At 40.8% G+C, this 27,622-nt stretch overlaps 1 protein-coding gene and 3 long non-coding RNA genes across 5 annotated transcripts in view; 2 read left to right on the forward strand and 2 right to left on the reverse strand.

Moving 5' to 3' along the window:
- Positions 1–22,133, forward strand: part of LOC138981064 (phosphatidylinositol 3-kinase catalytic subunit type 3-like) — a 38,871-nt gene extending 16,738 nt beyond the window's left edge. The window contains exons 15-23 of the mRNA XM_070353872.1: positions 44–181; positions 642–770; positions 1,914–1,983; positions 2,679–2,828; positions 3,859–3,933; positions 5,183–5,351; positions 5,797–5,887; positions 7,313–7,438; positions 20,659–22,133. Of these exons, the coding sequence (XP_070209973.1) occupies positions 44–181; positions 642–770; positions 1,914–1,983; positions 2,679–2,828; positions 3,859–3,933; positions 5,183–5,351; positions 5,797–5,887; positions 7,313–7,438; positions 20,659–20,673 (963 nt within the window). The 3' untranslated portion in view covers positions 20,674–22,133. The remainder of the gene's footprint in view (positions 1–43; positions 182–641; positions 771–1,913; positions 1,984–2,678; positions 2,829–3,858; positions 3,934–5,182; positions 5,352–5,796; positions 5,888–7,312; positions 7,439–20,658) is intronic.
- On the forward strand, positions 15,048–17,107 carry LOC138958437 (uncharacterized). The gene is made up of 2 exons (XR_011453401.1): positions 15,048–15,959; positions 16,361–17,107. It is a non-coding gene; the product is annotated as an uncharacterized lncRNA (long non-coding RNA).
- LOC138980872 (uncharacterized) lies at positions 18,085–20,442 on the reverse strand. Of its 2 annotated transcripts, none has more exons than XR_011460470.1 (3): positions 20,330–20,442; positions 19,049–19,185; positions 18,085–18,252 (listed from the first exon to the last, which is right to left on the reverse strand). It is a non-coding gene; the product is annotated as an uncharacterized lncRNA (long non-coding RNA). The 2 variants fall into 2 exon arrangements; XR_011460471.1 differs by lacking the exon at positions 20,330–20,442 and adding an exon at positions 20,098–20,270.
- A 185-nt stretch (positions 22,134–22,318) lies between the features above and the next one.
- On the reverse strand, positions 22,319–25,808 carry LOC138981169 (uncharacterized). Its single transcript, XR_011460582.1, has 2 exons — positions 25,668–25,808; positions 22,319–22,894 (listed from the first exon to the last, which is right to left on the reverse strand). It is a non-coding gene; the product is annotated as an uncharacterized lncRNA (long non-coding RNA).
- Between the last annotated feature and the right edge of the window lie 1,814 nt (positions 25,809–27,622).

The raw sequence follows: 27,622 nt of genomic DNA on the forward strand, positions 1-27,622 counted from the left end.
CTGAGAGAAATACTCTAGATCTCCTCCTCTCTGTTTTCTACAGATCGAAAAGCTGCAGGCCTTGCTACAAGATGCAGAGGCGTTGAAGGTGAACTTCACAACCTTCCAGGAGATGCCTCTCCCACTCAACCCTGCTGTGAGAGTCACCGGCATCATCCCACAAGAGGCTTCACTCTTCGCCGTAAGTAGTGATCAGACCTGGCAACTTGATGCCGTTGTGTTTTGTGTTGTGTTACGGAGCAAACTCAGATGCCCATGTGTTTTGTGTTGTGTTACGGAGCAAGCTCAGATGCCCATGTGTTTTGTGTTGTGTTACAGAGCAAACTGATGTCATTGTTTTTTGTGTTGTGTTACAGAGCAAACTGATGCCATATTGTTTTGTGTTATGTTACAGAGCAAACTGATGCCATTGTGTGTTGTGTTACAGAGCAAACTGATGCCTTTGTGTTTTGTGTTGTGTTACAGAGCAAACTGATGCCATATTGTTTTGTGTTGTGTTACAGAGCAAACTGATGCCTTTGTGTTTTGTGTTGTGTTACAGAGCAAACTGATGCCTTTGTGTTGTGTTACAGAGCAAACTGATGCCTTTGTGTTGTGTTACAGAGCAAACTGATGCCATTGTGTTTTGTGTTGTGTTACAGAGCAAACTGATGCCTTGTCGCCTGACCTTCCGCACGGTGGAAGGAGGTCGCTACGTCACCATCTTCAAGCATGGCGATGATCTGCGACAGGATCAGCTGATTCTCCAGATGATTGAACTTATGGATAAGGTGGGTTTTTTTTTCGCTGTCTGTTCTCTTATCTGCAAAGCTGCTAAAGCTATTGATCGTGTTCTTGGTAATCTCAGTAAGGATGAGGGAGGCATTGAATGCGAGAGATTAAAACACATTATTAGAGCGAAGCAGTGGAACCCCTCCTTTCAAGACTCCAAACCCCCAACCCCACCCCCAGAATTAAGACTTCCTCCTTTTTGACTCACATGCGAAGCAAAAGTGAGTCTATGTACTCACCCGAGTCGTCCGTCCGTCCGTCCGTCCGTCCGGACGTCCGTCCGTCCGGAAAACTTTAACGTTGGATATTTCTTGGACACTATTTGGCAAGATGGTGTATGATGACAAGGCCCCAAAAAACATACAGAGCATCTTGACCTTGCTTCAAGGTCAAGGTCGCAGGGGCCATAAATGTTGCCTAAAAAACAGCTATTTTTCACATTTTTCACATTTTCTCTGAAGTTTTTGAGATTCAATACCTCACCTATATATGATATATAGGGCAAAGTAAGCCCCATCTTTTGATACCAGTTTGGTTTACCTTGCTTCAAGGTCAAGGTCACAGGAGCTCTTCATAGTTGGATTGTATACATACTTTGAAGTGACCTTGACCCTGAACTATGGAAGATAACTGTTTCAAACTTAAAAATGATGTGGAGCACATGTTATGCTTTCATCATAAGACACATTTGGTCACATATGATCAAGGTCAAGGTCACTTTGACCCTTATGAAATGTGACCAAAATAAGGTAGTGAACCACAAAAAGTGACCATATCTCATGGTAGAAAGAGCCAATAAGCACCATTGTACTTCCTATGTCTTGAATTAACAGCTTTGTGTTGCATGACCTTGGATGACCTTGACCTTGGGTCAAGGTCACATGTATTTTGGTAGGAAAAATGTGTAAAGCATGTGAGTCGTATGGGCTTTGCCCTTCTTGTTTAAATCAAAACCCTGCCGTATCATATGTTCATAATGTATGTACATGTACCTCTATTTTAAGACTCCTCTCTTTTTTAGACCTGTTTGTCTCAATTTGTCAGGCGTCAAAATGGGGGTGTTGGTCATCCCTGCATATCTCTCTCTTTTAGAAGAATTGTCATCAAACTGGGTCAGTGTTTTTTCACTCTTTTGATTGCAGTTGCTACAGCATGAGAAGCTGGACTTGAAGTTGACGCCCTACAAGGTCCTTGCCACCAGCAGCAAACATGGTACGCTTAGTGATACAATGGATTACAATTTGATATTGTACAATTGCGATACAATGCCATGCACCACAATACAGTTCAATACTTTTCTCTGCTCAGCTTTGTTGGTTTTACCTTGCTTACTTCCCTTGGTTTCTAAACAATCTGACAGTAACATTAACTTGTTGCGTTCAATACACATGAAGTGCAGCGTTGCTCACAAAGCCTGCTCTCCTGACATCAGTTTCATTTTGTGTAAGTTGCTCCCCTGCTGACATTCACACTTGGAAGAATATGTTACGAAACAAAAGAGATTTGTACATGCTAAGACAATGACGTGTCAGCTGCTTTGAAAAGAGAGTGGTTATGCAGGTGTGCCGAGAAAGGGACATCACTGGGAGATGTGGATACGGTGGGTCTGCCCTGTAATGTGAAGTGGGTTTGAGTATAGAAGAGGGTATGCTTATTCGCAGTTTCCAGAGTTTTAATATTTTGTAAAAACACACGTTGGGTGGTCATCCATGACAGGTTGATACCATGACTTGTGACAAAATTTGAGCGATCGCAGTCACGTTAGACAGGTGATCTTTATGCAAAAGTGATTTATATTGTAAAAAAAGGGTTGGGGATCCTTTGGGGAGGTCTTTATAAGCAGGTGGTCTTTATAGACAGATGGTCGCCAGGGCAGGTTCAACTGTATGATGTTCTTCTTTCCCAAGGTTTTGTGCAGTTTGTTGACGCGGTAGCTATGGCAGAGGTGCTGCAGAAGGAAGGCAGCATCCTCAACTTCCTCAGAAAACACGCCCCATGTGAAGGGGAACCACTGGGTGTTCAGCCCGAAGTCATTGACAACTACGTCAAAAGCTGTGGTACGTTTTGTTGATACAGTTGTACCTGTAATGTGAGGCCCCTCCAATTGGAGGACACCTCCCTATAAACTCTGTTGTTGCATGTTTTTTTATGATCATTACTGAAATTGACCTGTTATAGACGGACATTAATCGCCTACAATGTAGGTATATTTTGAATAGTCCAAGTACTGCCCAGGACTGAGGTGCACAAAGCTAAACTGGATGCCACCCAAAAGGGTGGTACGCAGCTGCATGTCGGATTGGTTGAAATTGAGATTTGTTGTGATTTCAACCAATCCGACCCCGCGGCACGTTCTAACCCAATTGTGACCCTCCACCACGAAATGAGTCGCATGTCACCTCGCGCGGTTCTGCGCTAGGCTTAATATAAGTCCGGGGAGTGTCTGGTAACAGTGTGAGGGTCACCTTAGTCACAGGCTTATAACTCAAACAGTTTTTGCTCTTTTTTAAAACGGTTTTCACCACTGGATAGAGCATAAAAAACTCTTTAAGAAAATGTAAAAAATATAAAAATCATGCAAAGGTGACATGCGACTCATTCCGTGGTGGAGGGTCACAATTTTGCTTTTTGCATCTCAGCCCTGCTGTCATAGGTATTACTGCATGTACAAACTGCAGATGATGCATGGTGTGTTACCACAATAGTGGGATTTGTTGTCCAAACTGAAACTTTTTGAATGTTTTTCAAAATATAAATGATGACAGAACATGACATCTAAAGTCATTTTATTTAGCTGTTGATATAAACGTTTATATCTGAAATTTCAAAACTCGCATATCTTCTGTCTTTGTCTGCATGAAAAAGTGGTCTCTGAATATGTTGTGGTGTGTATGTCATTCATCATTGACTGCATCAGCATATAGAAAGCTAGAACTTTACAATTACAACAATGATGCATAATATACTTTCTTCAAAATGCCTGAACCTGGCTTTATTATTTAGAGAACATTAGTATGGAGCAGAATTATCGGCGCTGCAGATGAATTCAAGCACATTTTTTCTAAATTGTATGTTGAATTTGTGCAGCTGGGTACTCTGTTGTGACTTATCTGCTGGGTGTTGGAGACAGACATTTTGACAACATCATGCTCAGTACTAGAGGTTGGTCTTTTCATCTACAAGAATAAAAACAACAACAAAGGTTACTTATTGCAATGTTTAACAATAGCTAAAAGGAACTATTCACTAGTACATCAACCTGGTGGTATTTGCAGTGGATGAGCAAACAAAATAATAATGAGATAATGAACAGAAAATGAAAATAGCTCACCTCAGTGTAATTTCTTTGAACTCAAGATGGCAAGAGTCAAAGACAAAAGACAGATGTAACTGTATGTTAGTACTTGCTGGTGATCAAAGAAATTGGTAAATTACCATCGCTCTGTTTTGTTGTTTGTTTGATTGATCAAACTTTCAAATGTGACTTCACTTTAGTATGTATACTGAACCTCACAATGAAAAAAAATTCTCCCTTCAAACAAAATCCAAAATTTAAGAAAAGAGAGTACCGTATTTGACGGACTACAAGCCACGACTTTTTTTGTCAAAAAATCGCATTGCGGCTTATAAAAAGATGCGGCTAAAACGTTACCTAAACTGGAATAGCATTCACCTAATGGAAGTCACCGCGGATTTTCATTTCGCTCGATTTGCGATTACCGGTACTTTATTAGCTCTCTACTCAAGACTCGGCGCTTTTCTCTTTCTTTCGCGAATCTTCGTTTGTCAACAAGTCGTCATGACAAGATAGCGTACAGAGAAACACCGGATGTATCAGGATCTCGCGCGCACGAGATTTCTTTTTTGTGTCTCGCGATAGTTGGAGGAGCGAGAGCCGCCATGTTGTGTTTTCGTCTGCTCGAAATGTGCGCAAAAGTCATAAATCATCCCAAAAAAGCTTATTCCGGGCGGGACTACATGTGTGTGTTGGTTACAAATTGTGTGTGTGTGATATTTTTCTTCAAACTTTTTCACTTTTCTTCTTTGTTTCACTTGTTTATTCTCGGAGCCGATTTCGCCAAATACCGTACTTTCGTTTGCCTGGTTGTTTTGATTGATTGACACGATCTGATTATATATTTTTTTCACGGCGGCTAATATAGTGACGCGGCCTATACGTGGCTCGTCCCAATTTTATTTTTTAAAGTCGGGGGTGCGGCTTATAAAACGGTGCGTCTTGTAATCCGTCAAATACGGTAGTGTGGAATAGAGAGCAATATCTGTGAGGGCAACCAAACAAATTTAGAATTATATAAAACTCCTGGAAAATGTAAATGTCTTACACTGCAAGGACTGAATATTGGCTACAGCACAAACACTGTCTTACACATTTGTCCATCTGCATCACCAGGCAAGATGTTGCACATCGACTTCGGCTACATCCTGGGTCGTGACCCCAAGCCGATGCCGCCGCCCATGAAGCTGAGCAAGGAGATGGTGGAGGGGATGGGGGGTCCTGCCTCCGAGCAGTTCCAACAGTTCAAACAGATCACCTACACTGCCTTCTTGGCGCTCAGAAGGTAAATGTCTCACGCACTTGTGGCATTTCCTTCTGTAAACTTCTGTTTGGGTACCTGGGCTGACGTGCATGAGGCAAAACTGGGTCCCACCAAACTCGGTGGTACACGTACGCAGCTGCGGCTTCGGATTGGTTGAAATTAAGATTTGTTGTGATTTGTACCAATCAAACCCCGCGGGTTGTTTCTGGCCCAGTTGGTACTCAATAGGTAATGTATCACAAGGAGAGCATATCTGTCTGTAAGTTGGTCTGTGCATGCTGTAAAGATCTCCACTTTTTTAGTGCATTTGAAGTTTATGCTTTGACATGGACAAGTGTTACTCAGTTTTTCGCTCTATTTGATGCTCTTTCGTTTCCCAAAGATCGTTTGTAGACAAATTGTGTGGAAGCGTATAATACAAGTTTAAAACAACACAAATAGAAAGTAATTGCTTGTCATGGAACAGGAAGGTGAATCTGTTCCTGAACTTGTTCTCGCTGATGGTGGACGTGAACATCCCTGACATTGCCCTGGAGCCAGACAAGGCTGTGCAAAAGGTAAGCCAGGTGTTTGCATTGACCTGCTGAAAGTCTGGTAGTTATATGCCAAAAATACCAGGGAAAGAAAACTCGACAATCGGTCAATCCTACTGATTTTGATTGTATTTGAACGTTTTAGTTTCAACATAAAGCTGCTGCTCCGATTGTGGGTTTTATAAGCACTAGCTTCTAAGGCGCTCACAGCACCCACCGTCAGTATGCCGTTTATAACGCCCTGCAGTAAAAAATTCCTGGGGTGCCCACCCTGTCAATCGAAGTGCTTGATGCATGCATACTCTGTTAGTGTATGTATAGAGGCTACACGCCGAGTTTCAATGGATTAATCATATTCACGCGCAGTTTGCGGATCACGAAAATTGCAAGCTCCAGCTTATAAAAAGGATCTGGAAATTGTTTACTAGTAACAGAGAAAGCATACTCTGTTTTTTGGGGCTCGGAACTGAATCATACAGTAGCGTTGGACGTTTGTCACTTTCGAGGTGCAGACGTTTGTGCATTTTTATATTTAGTCAAGTTTTGACTAAATATTTTAACATCGAGGGGGAATCGAAACGAGGGTCGTGGTGTATGTGCGTGTGTGCGTGCGTGTGTGTGTGTGTGTGTGTAGAGCGATTCAGACTAAACTACTGGACCGATCTTTATGAAATTTGACATGAGAGTTCCTGGGTATGAAATCCCCGAACGTTTTTTTCATTTTTTTGATAAATGTCTTTGATGACTTCATATCCGGCTTTTCGTGAAAGTTGAGGCGGCACTGTCACGCCCTCATTTTTCAACCAAATTGGTTGAAATTTTGGTCAAGTAATCTTCGACGAAGCCCGGACTTCGGTATTGCATTTCAGCTTGGTGGCTTAAAAATTAATTAATGACTTTGGTCATTAAAAATCGGAAAATTTAAAAAAAAAAAAAAAATTTAAAAAACGATCCAAATTTACGTTTATCTTATTCTCCATCATTTGCTGATTCCAAAAACATATAAATATGTTATATTCGGATTAAAAACAAGCTCTGAAAATTAAATATATAAAAATTATTATCAAAATTAAATTGTCCAAATCAATTTAAAAACACTTTCATCTTATTCCTTGTCGGTTCCTGATTCCAAAAACATATAGATATGATATGTTTGGATTAAAAACACGCTCAGAAAGTTAAAACAAAGAGAGGTACAGAAAAGCGTGCTATCCTTCTTAGCGCAACTACTACCCCGCTCTTCTTGTCAATTTCACTGCCTTTGCCATGAGCGGTGGACTGACGATGCTACGAGTATACGGTCTTGCTGAAAAATGGCATTGCGTTCAGTTTCATTCTGTGAGTTCGACAGCTACTTGACTAAATATTGTATTTTCGCCTTACGCGACTTGTTGTTGTTGTCTCAGACCTAAATCATGTAGTAAATGTTTGATGTTTGTCACTTTATAGGTGCAGGAGAGGTTTGTGCTACACTACAACGATGAGGAGGCAGTACACTTCATGCAGAACTTGATCGAGAGCAGTCAGTCCGCCTTCATGCCTGCGCTTGTTGAACAGTTCCACAAGATGGCGCAGGTAGGTCTTTTCCAAAGGGGAGAAGAGGACTTCTACCTGTTTACCTTATGAATGCATCTACAGTGGTACCTGTAATAAAAGAACATCATGTATGAATTCACAATGTGAATACAGTCGAGACCGGATGTAAGAAAGTCGTCGGGACCCACTTTTTGTCTTTCATACATCCGGTCTTTACTAAATCCGGTTAACCGGATGTATGAAAATATTGTGGATTGACTTTCATACATCCGGCCACGCGTCTGTTACTTGATAAAAGTAGGGGTTTTTTCCATATCATTTTTGTATTTATTTGTTTTTTATGTTTAAATGTGTTGATACATATCCTTGTTAGAAGAAAAGGGTTGTGAATAACAAGTGGAAAAGTACATGTACTTACATACACTGACACAGTCAGGACAACCGATAGAAAGAGCAACTGTTTGTGCAAGGAACTGTTCTGCTTTGCATAAGGCCGTGCACTCTCCGACCCCCCCCCCCCCCCCCCCCCCCCGTCCCCGTGTGTGTGTGTGTGTGTGTGCGCGTACGTACGTACGTGCGTGCGTGCGCTCGCGCGCACGTGTGTGTGTGTGTGTGTGTGGCTCAACTGTATTGTGTGTGTTCCCTCCACAACCCTTTTGCGCTTTTGACAATGTTTTTGGTCGTGGAAGCTTTGTAATGACCGTTGGCGTAGCAAATAACATTTTCTGAGTTCTCTCTCTCTCCCCCCCTCTCCCCCTCTCTCTCTCTCTCTCTCTCTCTCCAAAACGCACGCATTTATAACACACACACACGCGCGCGCGCACTGAATACAAAAAAGTGAGTTAAACTTAAAACCAGTTTAATGGATTAAAACAACAACAACAACACACACACAAAAAACTGAGTCACACCCACGACCTATGCCTCTGGTTCTAATTGTACAAAAAAATGCCTTCCTGGGCTATTATGCATATGGCTCTTCAGTCATGACAAATTTATAACAGGCTAAAATGACTGAATAGACAAACAAAACAGATTATTAATGGAGTTAAACATAAAATCAGTTTAATGGATAAAATCAACAACAACAACAACATAAAAACAACAAGAACATAAAAACAACAACATAAAATACAACAAAATAAAATACAACAACATAAAATACAACAACATAAAAAACAAGAGGCGAAGCCTTCAAGGCTCACGTAAGAAATCGACAAACAGTAACACAAACTCAATCACTCCGTCACACATACACACACACACACACACACACACACACACACACACACACACACACACACACACACACACACACACACACACACACACACACACACACACACACACACACACAGTAAGCATAGGTGAAACTGTGCAAGAAAGCGAGACCCTGGATCTGCCAATTAGTCTCGGCCCGCTCACAATAACAATGACCGAGACTTTCAGTAATTCCTTTGCGTGACGGCTAACCCTCTTACGTCATAATGTGACGTCTTCAAATAGTTTCTATCACACACGTCAAACACTTTTGACCGAGACGTAATCTTCTTATGCGAGCTTTATCCATAGACTCGGAAATGTTAAAGTTTCTATCACACACACACGCACGCACGCACGCACGCACGCACGCACGCACGCACAGACAGACAAAGTTTATCATCGCATAGGCTACACTTACGTGAGCCAAAAAACCATAAAAAGATAACAACTGATTCACATCCATGACCAATGTCTCTGGTAATAATTGGACTGGGTGGCCGAGTGGTAACGCACTTGCGCTCGGAATTGAGAGGTTGCGTGTTCGAACCTGGGTCGGGCCGCTATTTTCTCCCCCCTTTCCTAACCTAGATGGTGGGTTCAAGTGCTAGTCTTTCGGATGAGACGAAAAACCGAGGTCCCTTCGTGTACACTATATTGGGGTGTGCACGTTAAAGATCCCACGATTGACAAAAGGGTCTTTCCTGGCAAAATTGTATAGGCATAGATAAAAATGTCCATCAAATACCCGTGTGACTTGGAATAAAGGCCGCGAAAGGTGAACATTCGCCTAACAGGCTTGAGGTTTGCTGGTCGATGTGAATGCGTGATATATTGTGTAAAAAATTCCATCTCACACGGCATAAAGCGCTTTGAACTTCGGATAAGGCGCTATATAAATAAAGAGAATAATAATAATAATAAATGTAACAAAAATGCCTTCTGGGCTTTTATGGGTCTTCGTGACGAATTTGTAACAGGTTAAAAAAAAAGATTGAATGGAGAAACAAATTAAACAGAACAACTCGTTGACAGCTATAGAATCTGGATAAAAATCAGTTGGTGGGGAAGTTTTCAGGGCATCCTCATTTAGACTACCTTTGTGGACACCACCCGCTCAAAATGGCCACAGAGATTTCGGAGGTAAATGTTCTCCTCGGACCTGTCTACCCCTTTATCGGGAAAAGGGGTGGGTGTGGCAGCCATCCCCGCGAGCATTCGGAAGTGGCTGTGTACACCACAATGGTGGTTTGAAGGAGTGTGGCAGCCGCGAATATCTCTACATCCGAAATCAATGGCCATCTGTGTTCGGGATTTGTGTGGACAGTCCTCTGCTGCCTTTATGATTTTAAGGCGCTCAGACAATGTCAACACTCTACGTTTGCCTGTAGCTTTCGCTTTGCGGTCCGCCATTTTGCAAGTTCGAGTCGCTATGGAAGGGAAATTACTCTTACCACACTTTGGTGACTTGGGTCTACTTTCGTTTTCTTACAACCGGTCTTGCAACAACGCATTTGTGCTGCTCGGGACCAGAGATTTGCTTTCATACAACCGGACTTTTATACATCCGATTTTCATACAACCGGAAAATTCTAAGTAATAACAAAGAGTAGCTTCTGCCGGGACCCTGCCTACCCCTTTCATACATCCAGACTTTCATACATCCGGTGTTTTATACATCCGGTCTATACAGTATAGACCGGATGTATAAAACACCGGATGTATGAAAGTCTGGATGTATGAAAGGGGTAGGCAGGGTCCCGGCAGAAGCTACTCTTTGTTATTACTTAGAATTTTCCGGTTGTATGAAAATCGGATGTATAAAAGTCCGGTTGTATGAAAGCAAATCTCTGGTCCCGAGCAGCACAAATGCGTTGTTGCAAGACCGGTTGTAAGAAAACGAAAGTAGACCCAAGTCACCAAAGTGTGGTAAGAGTAATTTCCCTTCCATAGCGACTCGAACTTGCAAAATGGCGGACCGCAAAGCGAAAGCTACAGGCAAACGTAGAGTGTTGACATTGTCTGGGCGCCTTAAAATCATAAAGGCAGTAGAGGACAGTCCACACAAATCCCGAACACAGATGGCCATTGATTTAGGTGTCCTCCTGCCAACGCTGTCGAAAATCATGAAAGACAAGAAAAAAAATCTTGCTTAGGCAAGAAAGCGGCGATACTGTGACGACGAGCAAGCGGGCACGGAGCTCTCAGCTGCCTTCTGTGGACAAAGCGCTGCTGGACTGGACTGAAGAGCCATAATAGCCCAGGAAGGCATTTTTTGTACAATTAGAACCAGAGGCATTGGTCGTGGGTGTGACTCAGGTTTTTTTATGTTGTTGTTGTTGTTTTAATCCACTAAAATGGTTTTAAGTTTAACTCACTTTTTTGTATTCAGTGCGCGCGCGTGTGTGTGATAAATGTGTGCGTTTTGGAGAGAGAGAGAGAGAGAGAGAGAGAGAGAGAGAGAGAGAGAGAGAGAGAGAGAGAGAGAGAATTGAATTGAATTGAATTGAATTGAATTGAATTGAATTGAACTTTATTTTACAAGGATTTAGATTTAAGGCTACGCCTTTTCTTACAATCTGTCCTTGGGACGCATAGACACACAATTATATAATAAAAATAAAAAATAATAAAAAATTAAAAATTAAAAAGTTAAAAAGTTAACCAACAACAGGAGGTCGGAAAACGTGATAATAAAGATGACGATGATGATGATGATGATGACGATAATGATGATGATAATGATGATGATGATGATAAAGATGAGGCATGAAGAGCATACATATGTGGTTATTCATAAAATCAAATGCATACTATGCAGGTAATTATAAATACAAGCTGGTGGCAATCGAACATGTAGCAATAGAGTAACAAAAATATGTTCAGAATATACAATGCACAGCATATTTTTGACGTAATACTAAGTTTGGTAAGTCAAAAGGCGTTAAACTACTCAGACATTAAGTGGTTTTTTACACATTTTTTAAAACTTTTTAATGACTTTAGGTGCTTAAAGGATGATGGAAGTGAATTCCAAACTGAAGTACCCGAAAAAGCAAGACTGGTCTTATACAGGTCAATTCGTGGAATTGGTGGGATCAAGTTGACCGACCCATATCTGTGGGTAGCTTTATTAAATAATGATGTAATGTAAATCGGCACTTTACCGTGATACAATTTATGCATGAAAATGGCTTTGTTTAACTTGAGATGCTTTTCCAGTGGAAGAAAGTTAAGCATTTTTAATTTCATATCTGTTGAGGCATTATCCTTTACGATGAGTTTTGCCGAGCGACGATAGAGAGAGTCTAACTTTTTCAAGTGGACATCACTGCTGCCATCCCAGAGCGTCGAAACATAATTAATGTGAGGCATTACATGAGCATGGTGGAACATTTCCAGAGTCCTTCTGTCGGTATTTTGCTTTAACTTGGATAGGAGGAAAACGTTCTTGGCTACTTTCTTGCAAATATGCTGTATTTGTGCCTGCCACTTGAATTCACAATCAAGAATTACCCCTAAAACGCGATGCTGTTGAACTTGTTCAATTGATTGCGTACCAATAGTAAGATTTAGTTTGAGTGGAGAAATCTGATGTTTTTGTCTGGTTGCAATTACCATACTTTTAGTTTTTATTGGATGGACAAGCATGGCATTAGCACTACACCAGTTATTTACATCGTTTAACTCTCACCAGTTCGCTCCCTTGCCCATCGTAAGCAAGCTTACGATGCCCCCCCTGTAGTTTTCCACTGACCAATTATCTAATTATAATTTTTTTTTTGTTTTTTTTTGTTTTACATTGGATGGGTCGGACAGTGGATAAACTCATATTTAAGACACACTTTATGACTGAAACAAGCTGGGTTTTTGTTATAAGTTAGTTATAGAAATGCATTATTAGGCAAAAACAAAAACAAAAGTCTGTTAACGGTAACATAGGCCAAAAAAAATAGGGTCGGTAGGTCGGGACTTTTTTTTTATTTTTTGTTTATTTCCCCAAAACATATTTTTAAGTTATTTTCCCAAAAAACAAAGCCCCCCCCCCCTTTTTTTTTTTTTTCTCAAAATTTTGTGGTTTTTTTCAAAAAAAAATTTCAAATTTTTTTCCAATTTTTTTTTTTTCAATTTTTATTTTTTTTTTTTAATTTTTATTTTTACCAAATGCCAAACAAAAGTCTAGGGTCGCGCGAAAAAATAGGGTCAGTCAGGATACCGTAAACAGAATATTTTTTTGGGGGGGGGCCTTAGGCATGAAACGTCCAACTTTGAAATTTGGGTGGGGGTATTCAGGTGACAATAACTTTTTTGTTTATCAGCAAAACTCTATAAAACTTTGCTATGTTATGTAAAATGAATGCCCAAACAGACTAGTTAGCAGCATATCTAAAATAAACTGAACACAAAAAAAATTTCTTCTTTGTGTTTGTCACGTGTTCCAAAAAATGGGCGTACAAATTTCAACAAAAATCATGTTGTCACCCCCATAAAATTTTTACCTTTAAAGATAGCACAATTCTCCTTGCAAATATGAAAAGCTTATTCATTTTCCTTTCATTTGATATATAACTTTCTATATTTCATTTAGAATATGACCCCAGATAGCCACTCGGCAAGTAGGCACCAACAGCACTGTAAAATATGCCCTAAAACCCCCGAACTGGTAAGAGTTAAAGCTGTTTGAAGGGAGGACTCTATTACTGTAACAGACGTTCCACTTGAGTGAAGAGAAGAATCGTCAGCAAAAAAATCACTTCTTACATTACTGTCAGAAATGTGCAGTGGCAGATCATTGATATACAGACAGAACAAGATCGGCCCAAGCACTGACCCTTGAGGCACCCCGCATTTCACAGTCTCCTCAGTAGATATTTTACAGTTTAGGGCAGTATATTGAGATCTGTCCTGTAAATAGGAAGCAAAAAGGTTACACACTGAACTGTTTCTGAGATACAACTGTAATTTCTTCAGTAAAATTGAATGATCAACAAGATCAAACGCTTTTTTAAAGTCGAGAAACACAGCACCACTGATTTCAGATCGGTTTGTTGCAGACAACCAGGTGTCGCATAGCGTGGTAAGGGCGCTGTGACAAGAGTGATTTGTTCGAAAACCAGATTGAAATTGATGGAAAAGGTTTCTGCTTTCTATGTACGCGAGCAAATGTTTGTGAATATGTTTTTCCAATGGTTTGGATAAAATGGGTAATAAGGAAATGGGTCTAAAATTATTTGGGTCGGATAAATTTCCACCTTTATGGAGTGGAATTACTTTTGCTCTTTTTAGTAAACTAGGTACAGTATTTTGCTTTATGCAGAGATTATACGCATAGGTGAGTGGCTCCACAATATATGGTAGAGCTAATTTGGCCAAGTAAGGAGGAATCTTGTCAGGACCCATGGACTTTTTATTCTCAAGGCCTTCTAGCGCCTTACCAGTACCTCATGCACTGCCATGTCTGGAATAGTAAAAAAATCGTCCGGTTTACATTTGTCCTTGCAAAAATCATGTAATTTTGTGAGAGAGACTTCAAGGTCAGAGAGAGAGAGAGAGAGAGAGAGAGAGAGAGGGAGAGAGAGAACTCAGAAAATGTTATTTGCTACGCCAACGGTCATTACAAAGCTTCCACGACCAAAAACATTGTCAAAAGCGCAAAAGGGTTGTGGAGGGAACACACACAATACAGTTGAGCCACACACAAACACACACACACACACACACACGTGCGCGCGAGCGCACGCACATACGCGCACACACACACACAGAGGGACGGGGGGGGGGGGGGGGGGGGGGGGAGGGGGGGCGGAGAGTGCACGGCCTTATGCAAAGCAGAACAGTTCCTTACACAAACAGTTGCTCTTTCTATCGGTTGTCCTGACTGTGTCAGTGTATGTAAGTACATGTACTTTTCCACTTGTTATTCACAAACCTTTTCTTCTAACAAGGATATGTATCAAAACATTTAAACATAAAAAAACAAATAAATACAAAAATGATATGAAAAAACCCCTACTTTTATCAAGTAACAGACGCGTGACCGGATGTATGAAAGTCAATCCACAATATTTTCATACATCCGGTTAACCGGATTTAGTAAAGACCGGATGTATGAAAGACAAAAAATGGGTCCCGACGACTTTCTTACATCCGGTCTCGACTGTACTGTACTCTTGCTTTTATTGAGGCAAACTTTCCGCACAAACTTTCCAAGTGTTCCAGACCAAAAATGTCACGTGGGATTGTATGGGTTGTGAAAGAGTGAATACTCTTGCTTTTATTGAGGCAAACTTTCCACACAAACTTTCTCGCGTAACATAATAGACCAGTCACTAGCGGGGGAAGGGGGGGGGGGGGGGGGGGGGGGTCTAAAACACGTGGACAAGGAAAGTTTGCCTCAATAAAAGCACGAGTATTCACTCTTTTACAACCAATACAAACCCAACAGTTATATCCGGAGTCTGTCTATTCTCACCCTTGGACAATGAAATATTCTGTAATCTTGGGACCAGGCACAAATGTCCCTGCATTGCAGGTGCAGACCTGGTATACTTTGGTAAAGATAATACTCAAAGGGATAACAGAAAATGTACTTTCATGGGAGTTCTCCTTATCGGAGGGGCCTCACATCACAGGTACCACTGTACATGTCTGTCCGTATGCATGTGAATGTGCTTGTGCAGTCATTAGTCTGTATTCGCATTAAGTGAAAACAAAATATCTTACCTGGAGACAAAACTATGTTATCGAGAATTCAGCACTCACCCACCCACACATCTCTCTTCATTGTTTTGTTTATGTCACTGATACCATAGACCTATATTAGATAGATAGGAAACTCCTTCACTGCGCCTGCGAGGATGGTCGCCTACCGCAGGAAAAGGTAACTGCGTATGCCACGAACTGTCCTCGGCGGTCCGCGGTAGTGTAATACCGTCCCTTGCAGAGCTCTTCTCTGCCGGAGATACAACTTAACCGATTCTGTTCGGCTTCCTGTTTACATTTTAGCGCTTGTTGTGGGATAAAGGATGTCGACAAAAGAGGATTTTCTGAAGTGGGACGACTTGCCACTGGAGTACATTTTTTGGAGAATTTACGGATGATGATGTGAAAGCGGTTCCGAACCTGAAAGTGACGAAATCGCAAGCAAAACGGTTCTTCCGTCTCCTGCAAGTGCAAAGCGTCAACGTTCGTCTGCTAAGAATTTCAAGTGTCCCGATTGCACCAACAGTTAATAGTTATGCCTCTATCAGCGGTTTCAGAAGACATGTCACCAAGAAGCACAACAAGCCACATTTGAAAGGTAAGACTCCATCTGCGCGTGTGCGTGTGTGTTTCATAATTATTATCATAATAATATATATATCTAGTCTAACTGAAACACCTACCCTAATATTAAAAATAAAAATGTAAGTTATTATAGTATTAGCCTACATGGAATACCAACATACCAATCACAGTAAAACCGTGTTATCAGTGGACCTTGAAGCCCAACAGATTAATGCATCTCCTGAAAGCAGTGAAGTAGGAATTTGTGAATGGGGATTTCTGTTATAGTAGACATCTGTTTGGGAACCTGCATACTTACAAAACATGTTCATTTTAGTTTTTACATGTAAACATGAATTGTGCTGTGTATTATCCTGATGTTGAAATTTACCTGATTGCATTCATTAAGTTGTACGTTATCATTCTCTGTTTCAGCCAGTGAGCATTGACTTGACAATGGTGACGCCCAGTCTGATGCAGTTGCAGTTTTAGACGGACTGGTTGAGGGAGACTGCTGCAATACAACCTTCAGAGACCTGCTCATCAACGCTATTAAAAGGATTGAAGAGGATGCCTATATTAATATCTTCAGAGAAATCATCTCTTACTGCCATAGCGGCAAGTATCGTCTCAAGAGATGGCAATGTGGATGAGATGATGAAACATTTAAGACTTTATTAGCTTCACTCATGCGTCAATAATAAAGATGCAGGGAGCACAGATGTGGACAAGGTACCATGAACTTATGAATGATATTCCTTAGGTTCAGGACTGAAGGTATTCATGTTGTCACTTTATGCAGCATGTGCATCTGGTAGACATAGCTTGAATCAGTATTCAGATGGCTAGCATGTTTTGGACATATTTGGCAGTCCATACTGATCTCCTTTCTCAGTACTTTCAGTGTATGGGTACAGGTGAACTGATGTGTGGAGTGCAAGCATTTATATTTGGGAACTGAACTGGTTATGTTGTCCTGTCAAACTCTGTGAAAAGTCCAGAAGCAGAATAATGGTTTTCTTTTCCATTGTCATGTGCATTTTTGGTACTGCAAATATTCTGATGCTTGTGTGAATTTTAAACTGTGCTCATATGCATAGTGACGTATACTTCATTCATTGTGACTGCATTCATCTGCCTGCTCTTTGTTTTTTTGTGTGTGAATAAATTAGTTTCCTGTCATACAGTGTTATCAAGTTTTGGTATGAAGGTGATGATGCGTGCTTTCTTTTCTATCACCTCTCCCCATTTTAGTGTTTTTTGACTCACATGCGAAGCAAAAGTGAGTCTATGTACTCACCCGAGTCGTCCGTCCGTCCGGACGTCGCCGGACGTCCGTCCGTCCGTCCGGAAAACTTTAACGTTGGATATTTCTTGGACACTATTCAGTCTATCAGTACCAAATTTGGCAAGATGGTGTATGATGACAAGGCCCCAAAAAACATACATAGCATCTTGACCTTGCTTCAAGGTCAAGGTCGCAGGGGCCATAAATGTTGTCTAAAAAACAGCTATTTTTCACATTTTTCCCATTTTCTCTGAAGTTTTTGAGATTCAATACCTCACCTATATATGATATATAGGGCAAAGTAAGCCCCATCTTTTGATACCAGTTTGGTTTACCTTGCTTCAAGGTCAAGGTCACAGGAGCTCTTCAAAGTTGGATTGTATACATATTTTGAAGTGACCTTGACCCTGAACTATGGAAGATAACTGTTTCAAACTTAAAAATTATGTGGGGCACATGTTATGCTTTCATCATGAGACACATTTGGTCACATATGATCAAGGTCAAGGTCACTTTGACCCTTATGAAATGTGACCAAAATAAGGTAGTGAACCACTAAAAGTGACCATATCTCATGGTAGAAAGAGCCAATAAGCACCATTGTACTTCCTATGTCTTGAATTAACAGCTTTGTGTTGCATGACCTTGGATGACCTTGACCTTGGGTCAAGGTCACATGTATTTTGGTAGGAAAAATGTGTAAAGCAGTTCTTAGTGTATGATGTCATTGGTAGGTTTAGTTATGAAGGTCAAGGTCATGTAAAGGTCAAGGTCAAGCATGTGAGTCGTATGGGCTTTGCCCTTCTTGTTTGTTTTGTTGCATACACAATAAATAAGAACAAAGCAAAGAATCAAAAATTTTTTTAGTAATTTTTATTAAACACAACACCTGTCATCAGTTAAACTAAGTTAATCTTTAAAATCTTCGGTTCCTGATGAATCGGGATCAACAGTTAGCTCCGCACACATCGGCCCAGGGCAGTCCTCAATCAGAAAATCACCCCACTCCCAAGGTTCTGCTGGAGCACCCTCGTCAAGCCTGACAAATAAAAAGAAAATGTAGTCATTTAATCTAACTTGATATTTCCAACAACAAGTACTTCTTCTTCTTCTTCTTCGTTCATGGGCTTAGACTCCCACGTTCACTCATGTTTTTAGCACGAGTGGATTTTTACGTGTATGACCGTTTTTACCCCGCCATTCAGGCAGCATACGCCGATTTCGGGGGAGGCATGCTGGGTATTTTCGTGTTTCTATAACCCACCGAACTCTGACATGGATTACAGGATCTTTTCCATGCGCACTTGGTCTTGTTCTTGCGTGTACACACGAAGGGGGTTAAGTCACTAGCAGGTCTGCACATAATTCATAAGTTGACCTGGGAGATCGGACAAATCTCCACTCTTAACCCACCAGGCGGCAGCGACCGGGATTCGAACTCACGACCTCCCGATTAGGAGGCCGACGTCTTACCGCCACGCCACTGCGCCCGTTCAACAACAAGTACATAAGTAGCCTTGGAAATGTGTTCATAGAAAGACTAGTAGGTCCTTTCAAGGCAAAAACTGAAAAAGGCTCTGCCTTGTGAACATTTATTTGGCCCTGTTGTCATTGTGTTATGTTATTATACATGTATGGCTTTGCTTTTAACTCTGTCTCACAGTTGGGAACAGGAGAAATATACATAGTTAGTCCCTCCTTTTTGCATTTCCCTTCACAAATCATAAATCCAGGCTAGAGTACTTGACATACCTAAATTCGGTCATCCCTTCTACATTCAAAACTGCTGACAATATAGTGTATTATTTTAAATTTAAATTATGAAAAATACTTACTGGATCTGAGTACAAAACTGCAACAACTTGTCTTCCTCAGTCTTCATATTCCTTTCTTCAGCATTCTTTCTGCATGCTGCACCCTGTTTGGATCTCGATCCTTTCCGAGGGATTCCAACACGTTTCCACCGCCCCATCTGGAAGATCATTAAAATAATGACAACATAAACATATTACAAATGCCCCTACATAAATAACCAATTACATGTGTTTCTGATTCCTTGTTGCAACACTCTTTGCAAACAATAATTATTATTATAAGTATAAAATTAACAGCTCACCACTAACAACAACAAAAAAATGTATATGCTTTGACTTTAAGGTAACTGTAAATCTGTTAAATTATCATTATTATATGAAATTAAAGTCAGATAAGCAGCAGTACAGATATGACACATGTACAGATGAATTGTACAGGAAAAACCCTTTCTTTTCATATATGACATGACATATTTTATGATTTATTTGACTCTTTGATTGTCGGTAGAGTCATGCAGCAATAGCTCTTAGACTGGGACTGAAATTCTGTTATCATCTGCAAATATGTCCAAATATCCCAACTTTAATGCAATGATTTAATTAAAGTAAGAAAAAGAAAGGAAAAATGGATGCACCTTGCTTTCAAAAACATAATCATTAACACCATTACATTTTTTCTGAAATTTTCTGAATTTTTCTGTTGAAGATATTGATTGCAAAACTTTTGGAAATTAGCAAAAAAAGACGCATTTTCGAGACTTCCCTGCTGAAAACATTTTAATTCTGAGACTTGAGCAGACTTTTTAGTATAAATCGTGGACTTCATGTTTACAAAGTTCGCCGCCATGCATTACTATCATCAACAAATTACAACACACACAGGGCAGCTTTAAAATCAAATGCTTCTTTTTATGTATTTTTCTTGACACAAAATGCAACTTTTGCACATCGGACTTTGAAACTTTTCGGCCCTGTTGAATAATTTCACGGGACACCGTTTTCAGTTTTACTTTCAACAATAACAACTAGCGTAAATCAGTTAAAATTTCAAAATTAGTTTTATTACTTACAAAGTTAGTGAATGCTTGCCCCTCTGCCGATTTTTAAAAAATCCACAAAGAATGATTTCATCATAAAAATGGAACCATCGCGTGTTGGTGCATGAAAACGCCATTTTTTCTCAAAGCCGTGACCGGCGGGGTAACCGACTGCCAACTTCGATGCTAACTCACGTCGGTTTTCATGAGTTGAATGACAAAAAGAAAACACAAATTTGGACTCCTGATAAATATAAACACTCACCTTGAACAAGAGATGTCGAATTCCCAGTGAAAACGCAGTAAACAGAAATAAACTGGACGGTAAATTCGCATAGTCTGTGACCTCTGGCACTAGTCAGCTGACGCGTCTCGCGCATCGCCGTAGGCACACATTTCGCGTGAGGCGGCGGAGTTTCCTATCCCTCTAAATATAGGTCCCTGCTGATACCAAGTGTGTAACTAAAGTTGAGAAAAGAGACAGTTTTAAGGTTTGCAGTGTTCTTAACTAAATGTTTTTCAAACGGATCCCAAAAAAATCCAATTTGTTACTTGTCTGGATGCTTTCTTACAGAACTGATTTTTATGTTGCAGTACTGGCGCAAGTAACCCTCAGCAGCCTAGGTGGGTGCATCTGGTCGAGACTTCCTGGCATCTATAACACAAACCTCAGGAGAATTTGCCAGAAACTGTTGTGCAAACATGCCAACCTCAAGGCATGGAAATTGCATGATTCTCTGTGATAATTCACCACTTGTTTTCACAACAGTGGTGCAAGGTGTTACTGATAATTGCACGTGAGTGGTTTGCTACTGGCTATGCTACTACATTTGAAGCAGCCTCAACTAAGCCATGGGATTGCCTTAAGGGTTTTCAGAAATGGGACTGTGTGGCTAATCAATGAGCCTTAAATATAGTTTCAATTTTTGTCTCTTTATTCTTTTTACATAGTTCAAGATCTTTTCTCTTTCAGCGAGCACCATGTTCAGACTCATATCTTCTAATTTCCTTTTGGATGACCCTCGCTTCTCTTTTAGTCGGGGAAAGGGCGAATTAAAAATAGGCAGGGCAAAGGGAATCATTTGACAACAAACAGCTTCAGCCTGCACATAGTTACGCACCTTACTATTACGTGCAAATGCTTTCGCGCTATACAGGGAGAGGGAGCTTATTAGCGTCTAGAAGGGGGTGCTCAGTTCAGTATGACTTTTAGATCATGGTGTTCGAATTTACTGTACACTGACAAGGTTACCAGAGGTTACCTCTAAAGTTTTGCCAATTATGTCATGGGTAATGGAATCCATAAAATGCCAAAATTATAGTTTTGAATTTAAGCTTGTGGTTGTGGTTTGTTTTTGATTTGACCATTTTAAGTTACACCTGCTACATAATTATATATGAAGACCTTCATGTAATATTGATTGTTAACAACGTATGTCAACATTGTGTTTCAAGTTATGCCTTCCGCACTCTGGTGTTTGGAATAATGACATTTTTTAAATTAACATTTGTTTGATGAAAGGATGCATAAACTTACCACTTGATATGAAAGTACATTTACACTTTTACAAATATCTCGCAAGTGCTTCACTGGAGGTGTCAGCGTGAGACATGTTGTTTTAGTAACATTGGATGTTATATGAATCTGTGTAGTGCGTCGCTGTGTGTGAGTGTGCATTCATATGCCATTGTGTGTATGTGTGTGTCGGATAAAGAGAGCGCGGGAGAGAATAGGAGATTTAATGTTAAAAACGAATTCTGCTGACCATTTCATCAAATATGGTGTGTGTGTTTGATGTAGCAGATGGGCTGTATCTGACAGCTACAAACTATGAAATTGTTACATATAAATCAATAAATGCAAGAAAAGTTTTATTTAATAATTTATGTCTGATGAAATGTTAAATGATGACAATTTGTGCAATTTCAAGCCTTGCTGTTCATAAAGGTACTGTTCAGTTACCTTGAAGATATTTCTGTTGTTAATCAATTCTTTATTTTTGTTTCTTCCCCTTTGAATCCAGTGTTCAGCTTCCTCTGTTGAATAAACACCTTTTGAAGACAGTGTTTACATGTGTGTACCAAACAGTTTCATCTATCAGTGTCATGCTATTCTTATCTATCTCTTTTAAGACTTTAGTGGAGATGTAAAGCTGACCGAAGCAGCTGCATAAATATTAACAATAACATTGACTAACAAACTAAACAGAACCACACACTCTCCAAATCATCAACAAGCATCATCACAATGGCGAAAGTGGCATCACAGTTTATTTCATCGCATTCACGCTGGCATCACAATTAATACCCCCACGCTGCATTTTACTTACAACAAATAATATATATCAATTCATTAAGTCAGTTCTGCAGTTTACAACTTCAACTACCATTTCTGTGAGAGTGGCAAGTAATACAAGTTGAAAACTCCTACGCCCTTCTATTTCTACATTCAGCTTACCCCTTGTGCACCACTCACTAATACACACTCACACCATCAAAGCAGGTTACAACACAGTATGAATTCAGTCCTTGAACCAATGATAATTAGCACAGATCCAACACTCGCACTTGATCATGTGCTACTCGAGTCTGAATTGAATCCCTTCTGCTCGTCGGCCAGCTGTTTCTGTCGCTGCAGGTAGGTCTGTCGTACCTCAGATTCAAAACTACGTTGCGACTGTTTATGAAGGGCAGGCTTACCTAAGAACATATATAATGTCAGAGCTCCCACTGCCCCTAACGCAACCATGGAAACTCGTGGCAACAAGGCTCTTTTGCCACTCATCATGAATGTGATGGCTTGCACGTCAAAATGTAAGCCTGGATATTCCTGCACGCAAAATTTGTTTGGGTTACCTTGCTGTCATTGAAGGAAGAGACTAAATGATAATAATAATATGAAGTGAAAACCATATATCACAATTTGGAGCCTTTATTCTTTCTCATTTGCTGGAAAAATCCTCAGAAGTAAACAATGCCCTGTATCTAAACAAAAACATTGTGAAGGTTATCCCAGCGAAGCTGGAGGTATCCCGTGAACGCTATACTGTAATCGACTTGAGAAATGTGCATACCGAATAATACATGATAAAGAAGGATTCTTTGTGCCCGGCTACGTGCTACAGGTGGAGATGGAAGTTCACCAAAAATTGGGACCATACTAACAAAAATACGGTGGGTGCAATAGTCGCCCCCATTTTTTCAGCAAACGCCACCCAAGGCCGTTTTGGGCGGGTAGAAATTCCGTAGTTTCCAAGTCTATGGATAAAGCTCGCGTAAGAAGAATACGTCACGGTCGAAAGTCTTTGACGTCAATTAATGCATCATGACGTCATGCCTCCCTGAAGTCTTTCTCTCTCGCGCAGTGTGTGTGTTTGTGTTCATTTTGTGCACATGTGTTAGTGTTACTGTTTGTGTGTGTGTGTGTGTGTGTGTGTGTGTGTGTGTGTGTGTGTGTGTGTGTGTGTGTGCGCACGCATGCATGAGTCTGTACTCGTATGTGTGTGGTGTGTGTGTGTATTTGTGTGTGTGTGTGTGTGTGTGTGCGCACGCGTGCATGAGTCTGTACTCGTGTGTGTGTAAATGTGTGTGTGGGTATAAGTGTATGTGTGTGCGTGTATGTGTGTTTGTTTGTAAAGGTGTGTATGTCCGTCTGTCCATATGTGCGTATGGGTGTGTGTTTTGTGTGTATGAAGTTTTTTGTGAGAGTGAGTGAGTGCGTGTTAGTGAGTGTGTGTATGTGTGTGTGTGTGACTTGGGGTGTGTGTGTGTGTGTGCGTGTGTGTGTGTGTGTGTGTGTGTTTGAGAGAGAGAGAGTGTGTGTGTGTGTGTGTGTGTGTGTGAATGTGTGTGTGTGCATGAGTTTGTGTGTATGTTTGTGTGTGTATGAGTGTGTATATGTGTTTGTTTGTAAAGGTGTGTGTGTCCGACTGTCTTTGTGCGTATTTGTTTGTGCGTATGTACAGTGTGTGTGTGTGTGTGTCTGTTTGTATAAGAGAGAAAGAGAGAGAGTGGGTGGGTGGGTGTATGTGTGTGTGTGCGTAAGTGTATGTGTGTATGTGTGTTTGTTTGTAAAGGTGTTTATGTCCGTCTGTCTATATGTGCGTATGAGGGTGTGTTTTGTGTGTATGAAGTGTGTGTGAGAATTGAATTGAATTGAATTGAATTGAAATTTATTTTACGAGGGTGACAGAATAAGCAATGCATACATGCTTCTTTTCATCCGGCCCTCGCCCATTGAGGGGTAACAAACAAGAAGAAATAAAAGATAAGTTTAACAATAGTACAAATGACATAGTTACCATAATTAACATGTCAAGCAACCAATAAGACATTTTAAGATGCATTAGGATTCTTTAGCAATGCTTGAAAATTATATATAACAGGGAAATATGTGTTTGTAAAAAAAAAAAAAGAAAATAATGAGAGAGTGAGTGAGTGCGTGTGAGTGAGTGTGTATGTGTGTACGTGTGTGACTTGGGGTGTGTGTGTGTGCGTGTGCGTGTGTGTGTGTGTGTGTTCGTGTGTGTGTGTGTTTGAGAGAGAGAGAGTAAGAGAGAGGTTTGTCTTTCGCTGGGGTATGCAGTGCCTTGGCGTTGCACATCTACTTAATTTTAGTGTTGTTCGTGTATAAAGTCATCAAAATGGGTTAAAATGATATTTCCAAATGAAGTTACTGCTTTTGCACATATTTCCCCGGACATTTACTTTTAGCCATGACGAAGACTCACAGCCCGTAAAATCTAAATAATAAATTTGACAGCTTGTAACACAAACACACTTTAATCATAAAAGATTTCTTTCTCATCAAGACAAAATCAGTACAACTCGAAGTTTTGAAAGTTTGAAAAAAGGGAGCCCGGAAGCAGGTCACGCAAGGTCGTGTTTCCCCAAGCAGATGAATTTTCTGCATATATATATCGCTTAAATTGCTTCTTTGAAGCCAACCGCCGCCAATAAGTTTGTGTGACTCGCAGTCGTTTGTTTCATTTTTGATTCAGAGGTGCACAATAATGTGCTATTGCAGATACAGCGAGTCACATTGAAACCACAAACTGACAACGAAATTGTGAGAAAAAAAAGGAAAGTGTGTGACACGAGTCTACGGTGTCTCAGGGGTAAAATAAAAAACGAAATCTGGTGTGTTGTTTACGCAAAGCTAATAATAGTAATATACATATAGCCATTAAATTGAACTGTGTCATTTAATTAATGCTGTTAAATGCTATTGCAAGTGTGTTCCATAAGGTTAGAACTGCTTTTTTCGTGAGAAGATTTCAATCGTTCTGTAAACCATTTGAAGCAGACTGGAAGCTAGTCTTCCACACAAAATAAACAAAACTTGACTAAAAGTAATATATGCCGTCTGCATGGGCTGCTACGTACGCGATTACTTCTCTTCCCACCTATAGACATTTACTTCCATGCGTGTATATCAGAGAGAGAGAGACAGAGTAGTGTATGTGTGTGTGTGCGATTGACAGTAATACATATATATTATATAGATTGATCACACATACTGTATGTGTATTGTATGGGGGTGCGATGTACACACTCAGTGTGACACTGATAATATAGGAAAATCTTCAACTGAAGTTCAATACCTGCACTGTACCACAGCTTTCGACTAAACTCGTACTTCATAAAGTGTGCGTCCACTAAATTAAACACGCATCGAAGCGGCTACAATCAGAGCGCCACTGTCCGTGCAGTTTACCTTCTGTTCTCGCTTCTTTTGTTTTTAGCTTTCAGGCTGCGAGTCGTCTCCCTTGGTGGTTGTTTCCGCAGGTGGATGAGCAGCTACTTCGGGGTGTTCTGTAACGTAACGCTGGAGGAGTGGTCGCCAGATATATACCCCAGCAAGAACTCCTACGATGCTAGCAACGACAAGTTGGTGTAACGGCAAACGGCGGCGAAGTATTTTCTTCATAGCTTTCCCAAAGGCATCCCGGCTGCTCGACCTTGATTTTTAGGTCAAATAGGATGACTTCCCTTGAAATGTCAAGAGACAAGGGAAGTTACTCCACTATTGAGGCCCTGTCGGGGTTGCGTTTTAGAAAACATTGTGACGTTCAGAAAACTTACTTTCTGCACTCAGATCCACGTCGTGAATGCTCCACACATGCAATCCAACTTGGAGTTTGGGAATTGAATGTCTGGGTTATCTTCTTTCATAAAACATCCGCCTTCATCAGTTATATGGTTCTGAGGTAACTCTGTATACAGTTACATAGCCTCTGGCCCCCCGGCCTGTATGACTGAGTTTTATTTATGACCACTTTAAAAAGTGTGTGTGTGCGTGTGTGTGTGTGTGTGTGTGCTTTTCTGTGCTTTCTGTCAAAGTTGTTCTGAACATCCGTTCAGTCAAGCTCCAACAATTCTCAACTAAACTCAGTGGATCTGCGGACTCAAAATAAGAAAGATATGCGTTCTCACTAGTAGTTGAAACATTAATTTTTACAAAACAAAACTTTACATTCACTGATCTTCGACCTAGCGGTCTTTTAAGTGGACAGACAGACAAACACGTATTAGGGGCCTACAGCCCCACTCGCCTAAACGAAACACGCTTAAGCAAAAAACTCGGATATCCGAAACCAAAACCAATTCCCCGCCAGACCCCCCTCTTTGTAAGACTATTTCTAATTCGGATAAGCCAAACTCTGTCAAAAAATAGCTAACTCAAACACGGACATCTCAAACGTGATTTTGACAGATAAGCCAAACTCTAAACATTGTCGGAGAGACATTTTTTTAATTTTTGCTTGAAAAACACGTCAGGAAGATAAGCATATTTCGTCACGGCTATAATTATCCTACGGAAACGAACTAGTCACCTGTTTTTGAGTATGCGGGGAAACTGATGAGGTGTGCCACATGTTTTGCAGGCGCCATCGTTTGGACAGAAAGACTGGCGTGCGTGAATTAGGTGGTGGGTTCAGGGTTAGAGATGGGATGGCCGAGGGAGGGGCACAGGGGAGACTGAGGCAGGTCGAAAGGTAACCATGGGAGATTTGCGATGGGCGTGGTTTATGGGCTAGTCGAAAGGATGTGAGCTCGGGCTTAGATCTGACTCTGTGCGTGAACGATTGTTTCTTCAGTTTGGCCGTAGGGAGGGAGTGTGTAACATGCAGTGTGCCGTGTGTGTGTGTGCCGTGTGTGTCAGTGTGTGTGTGTGTCACTGTGGACGGTGTGTGTGTGCCGTGTGTGTGTGTGTGTGTGTGTGTGTGTGTGAGGGTGGAGGTGGAGGGCAGGAACGAAGAGGAGCGTGCCGCATTGATTTGTGCGTACAGTAATGCGCGCGCATTTGTGTGTGTGTGTGTGATTAGGTTATGTCATACGCCATTAACACACACAAACACCACGCAGAGAGAGAGAGAGAGAGAAACATTCCAAGTGATTTTACAACTTATCCTTAAAAATACTCGCTTAAGCCGAACTGCAGGGTAATTTCTCGGGAAAGGTTTGGCTTATCCGAACTCAGATATGGAGAAACTCGGATTAGCGAAACAATTGTTCATTCCCCGGGCGAGTTCGGCTTAAGCGTGTTTGACTGTAT

Source organism: Littorina saxatilis, linkage group LG1 (assembly GCF_037325665.1).
Source record: "Littorina saxatilis isolate snail1 linkage group LG1, US_GU_Lsax_2.0, whole genome shotgun sequence".
Lineage (NCBI taxonomy): Eukaryota > Metazoa > Mollusca > Gastropoda > Littorinimorpha > Littorinidae > Littorina > Littorina saxatilis.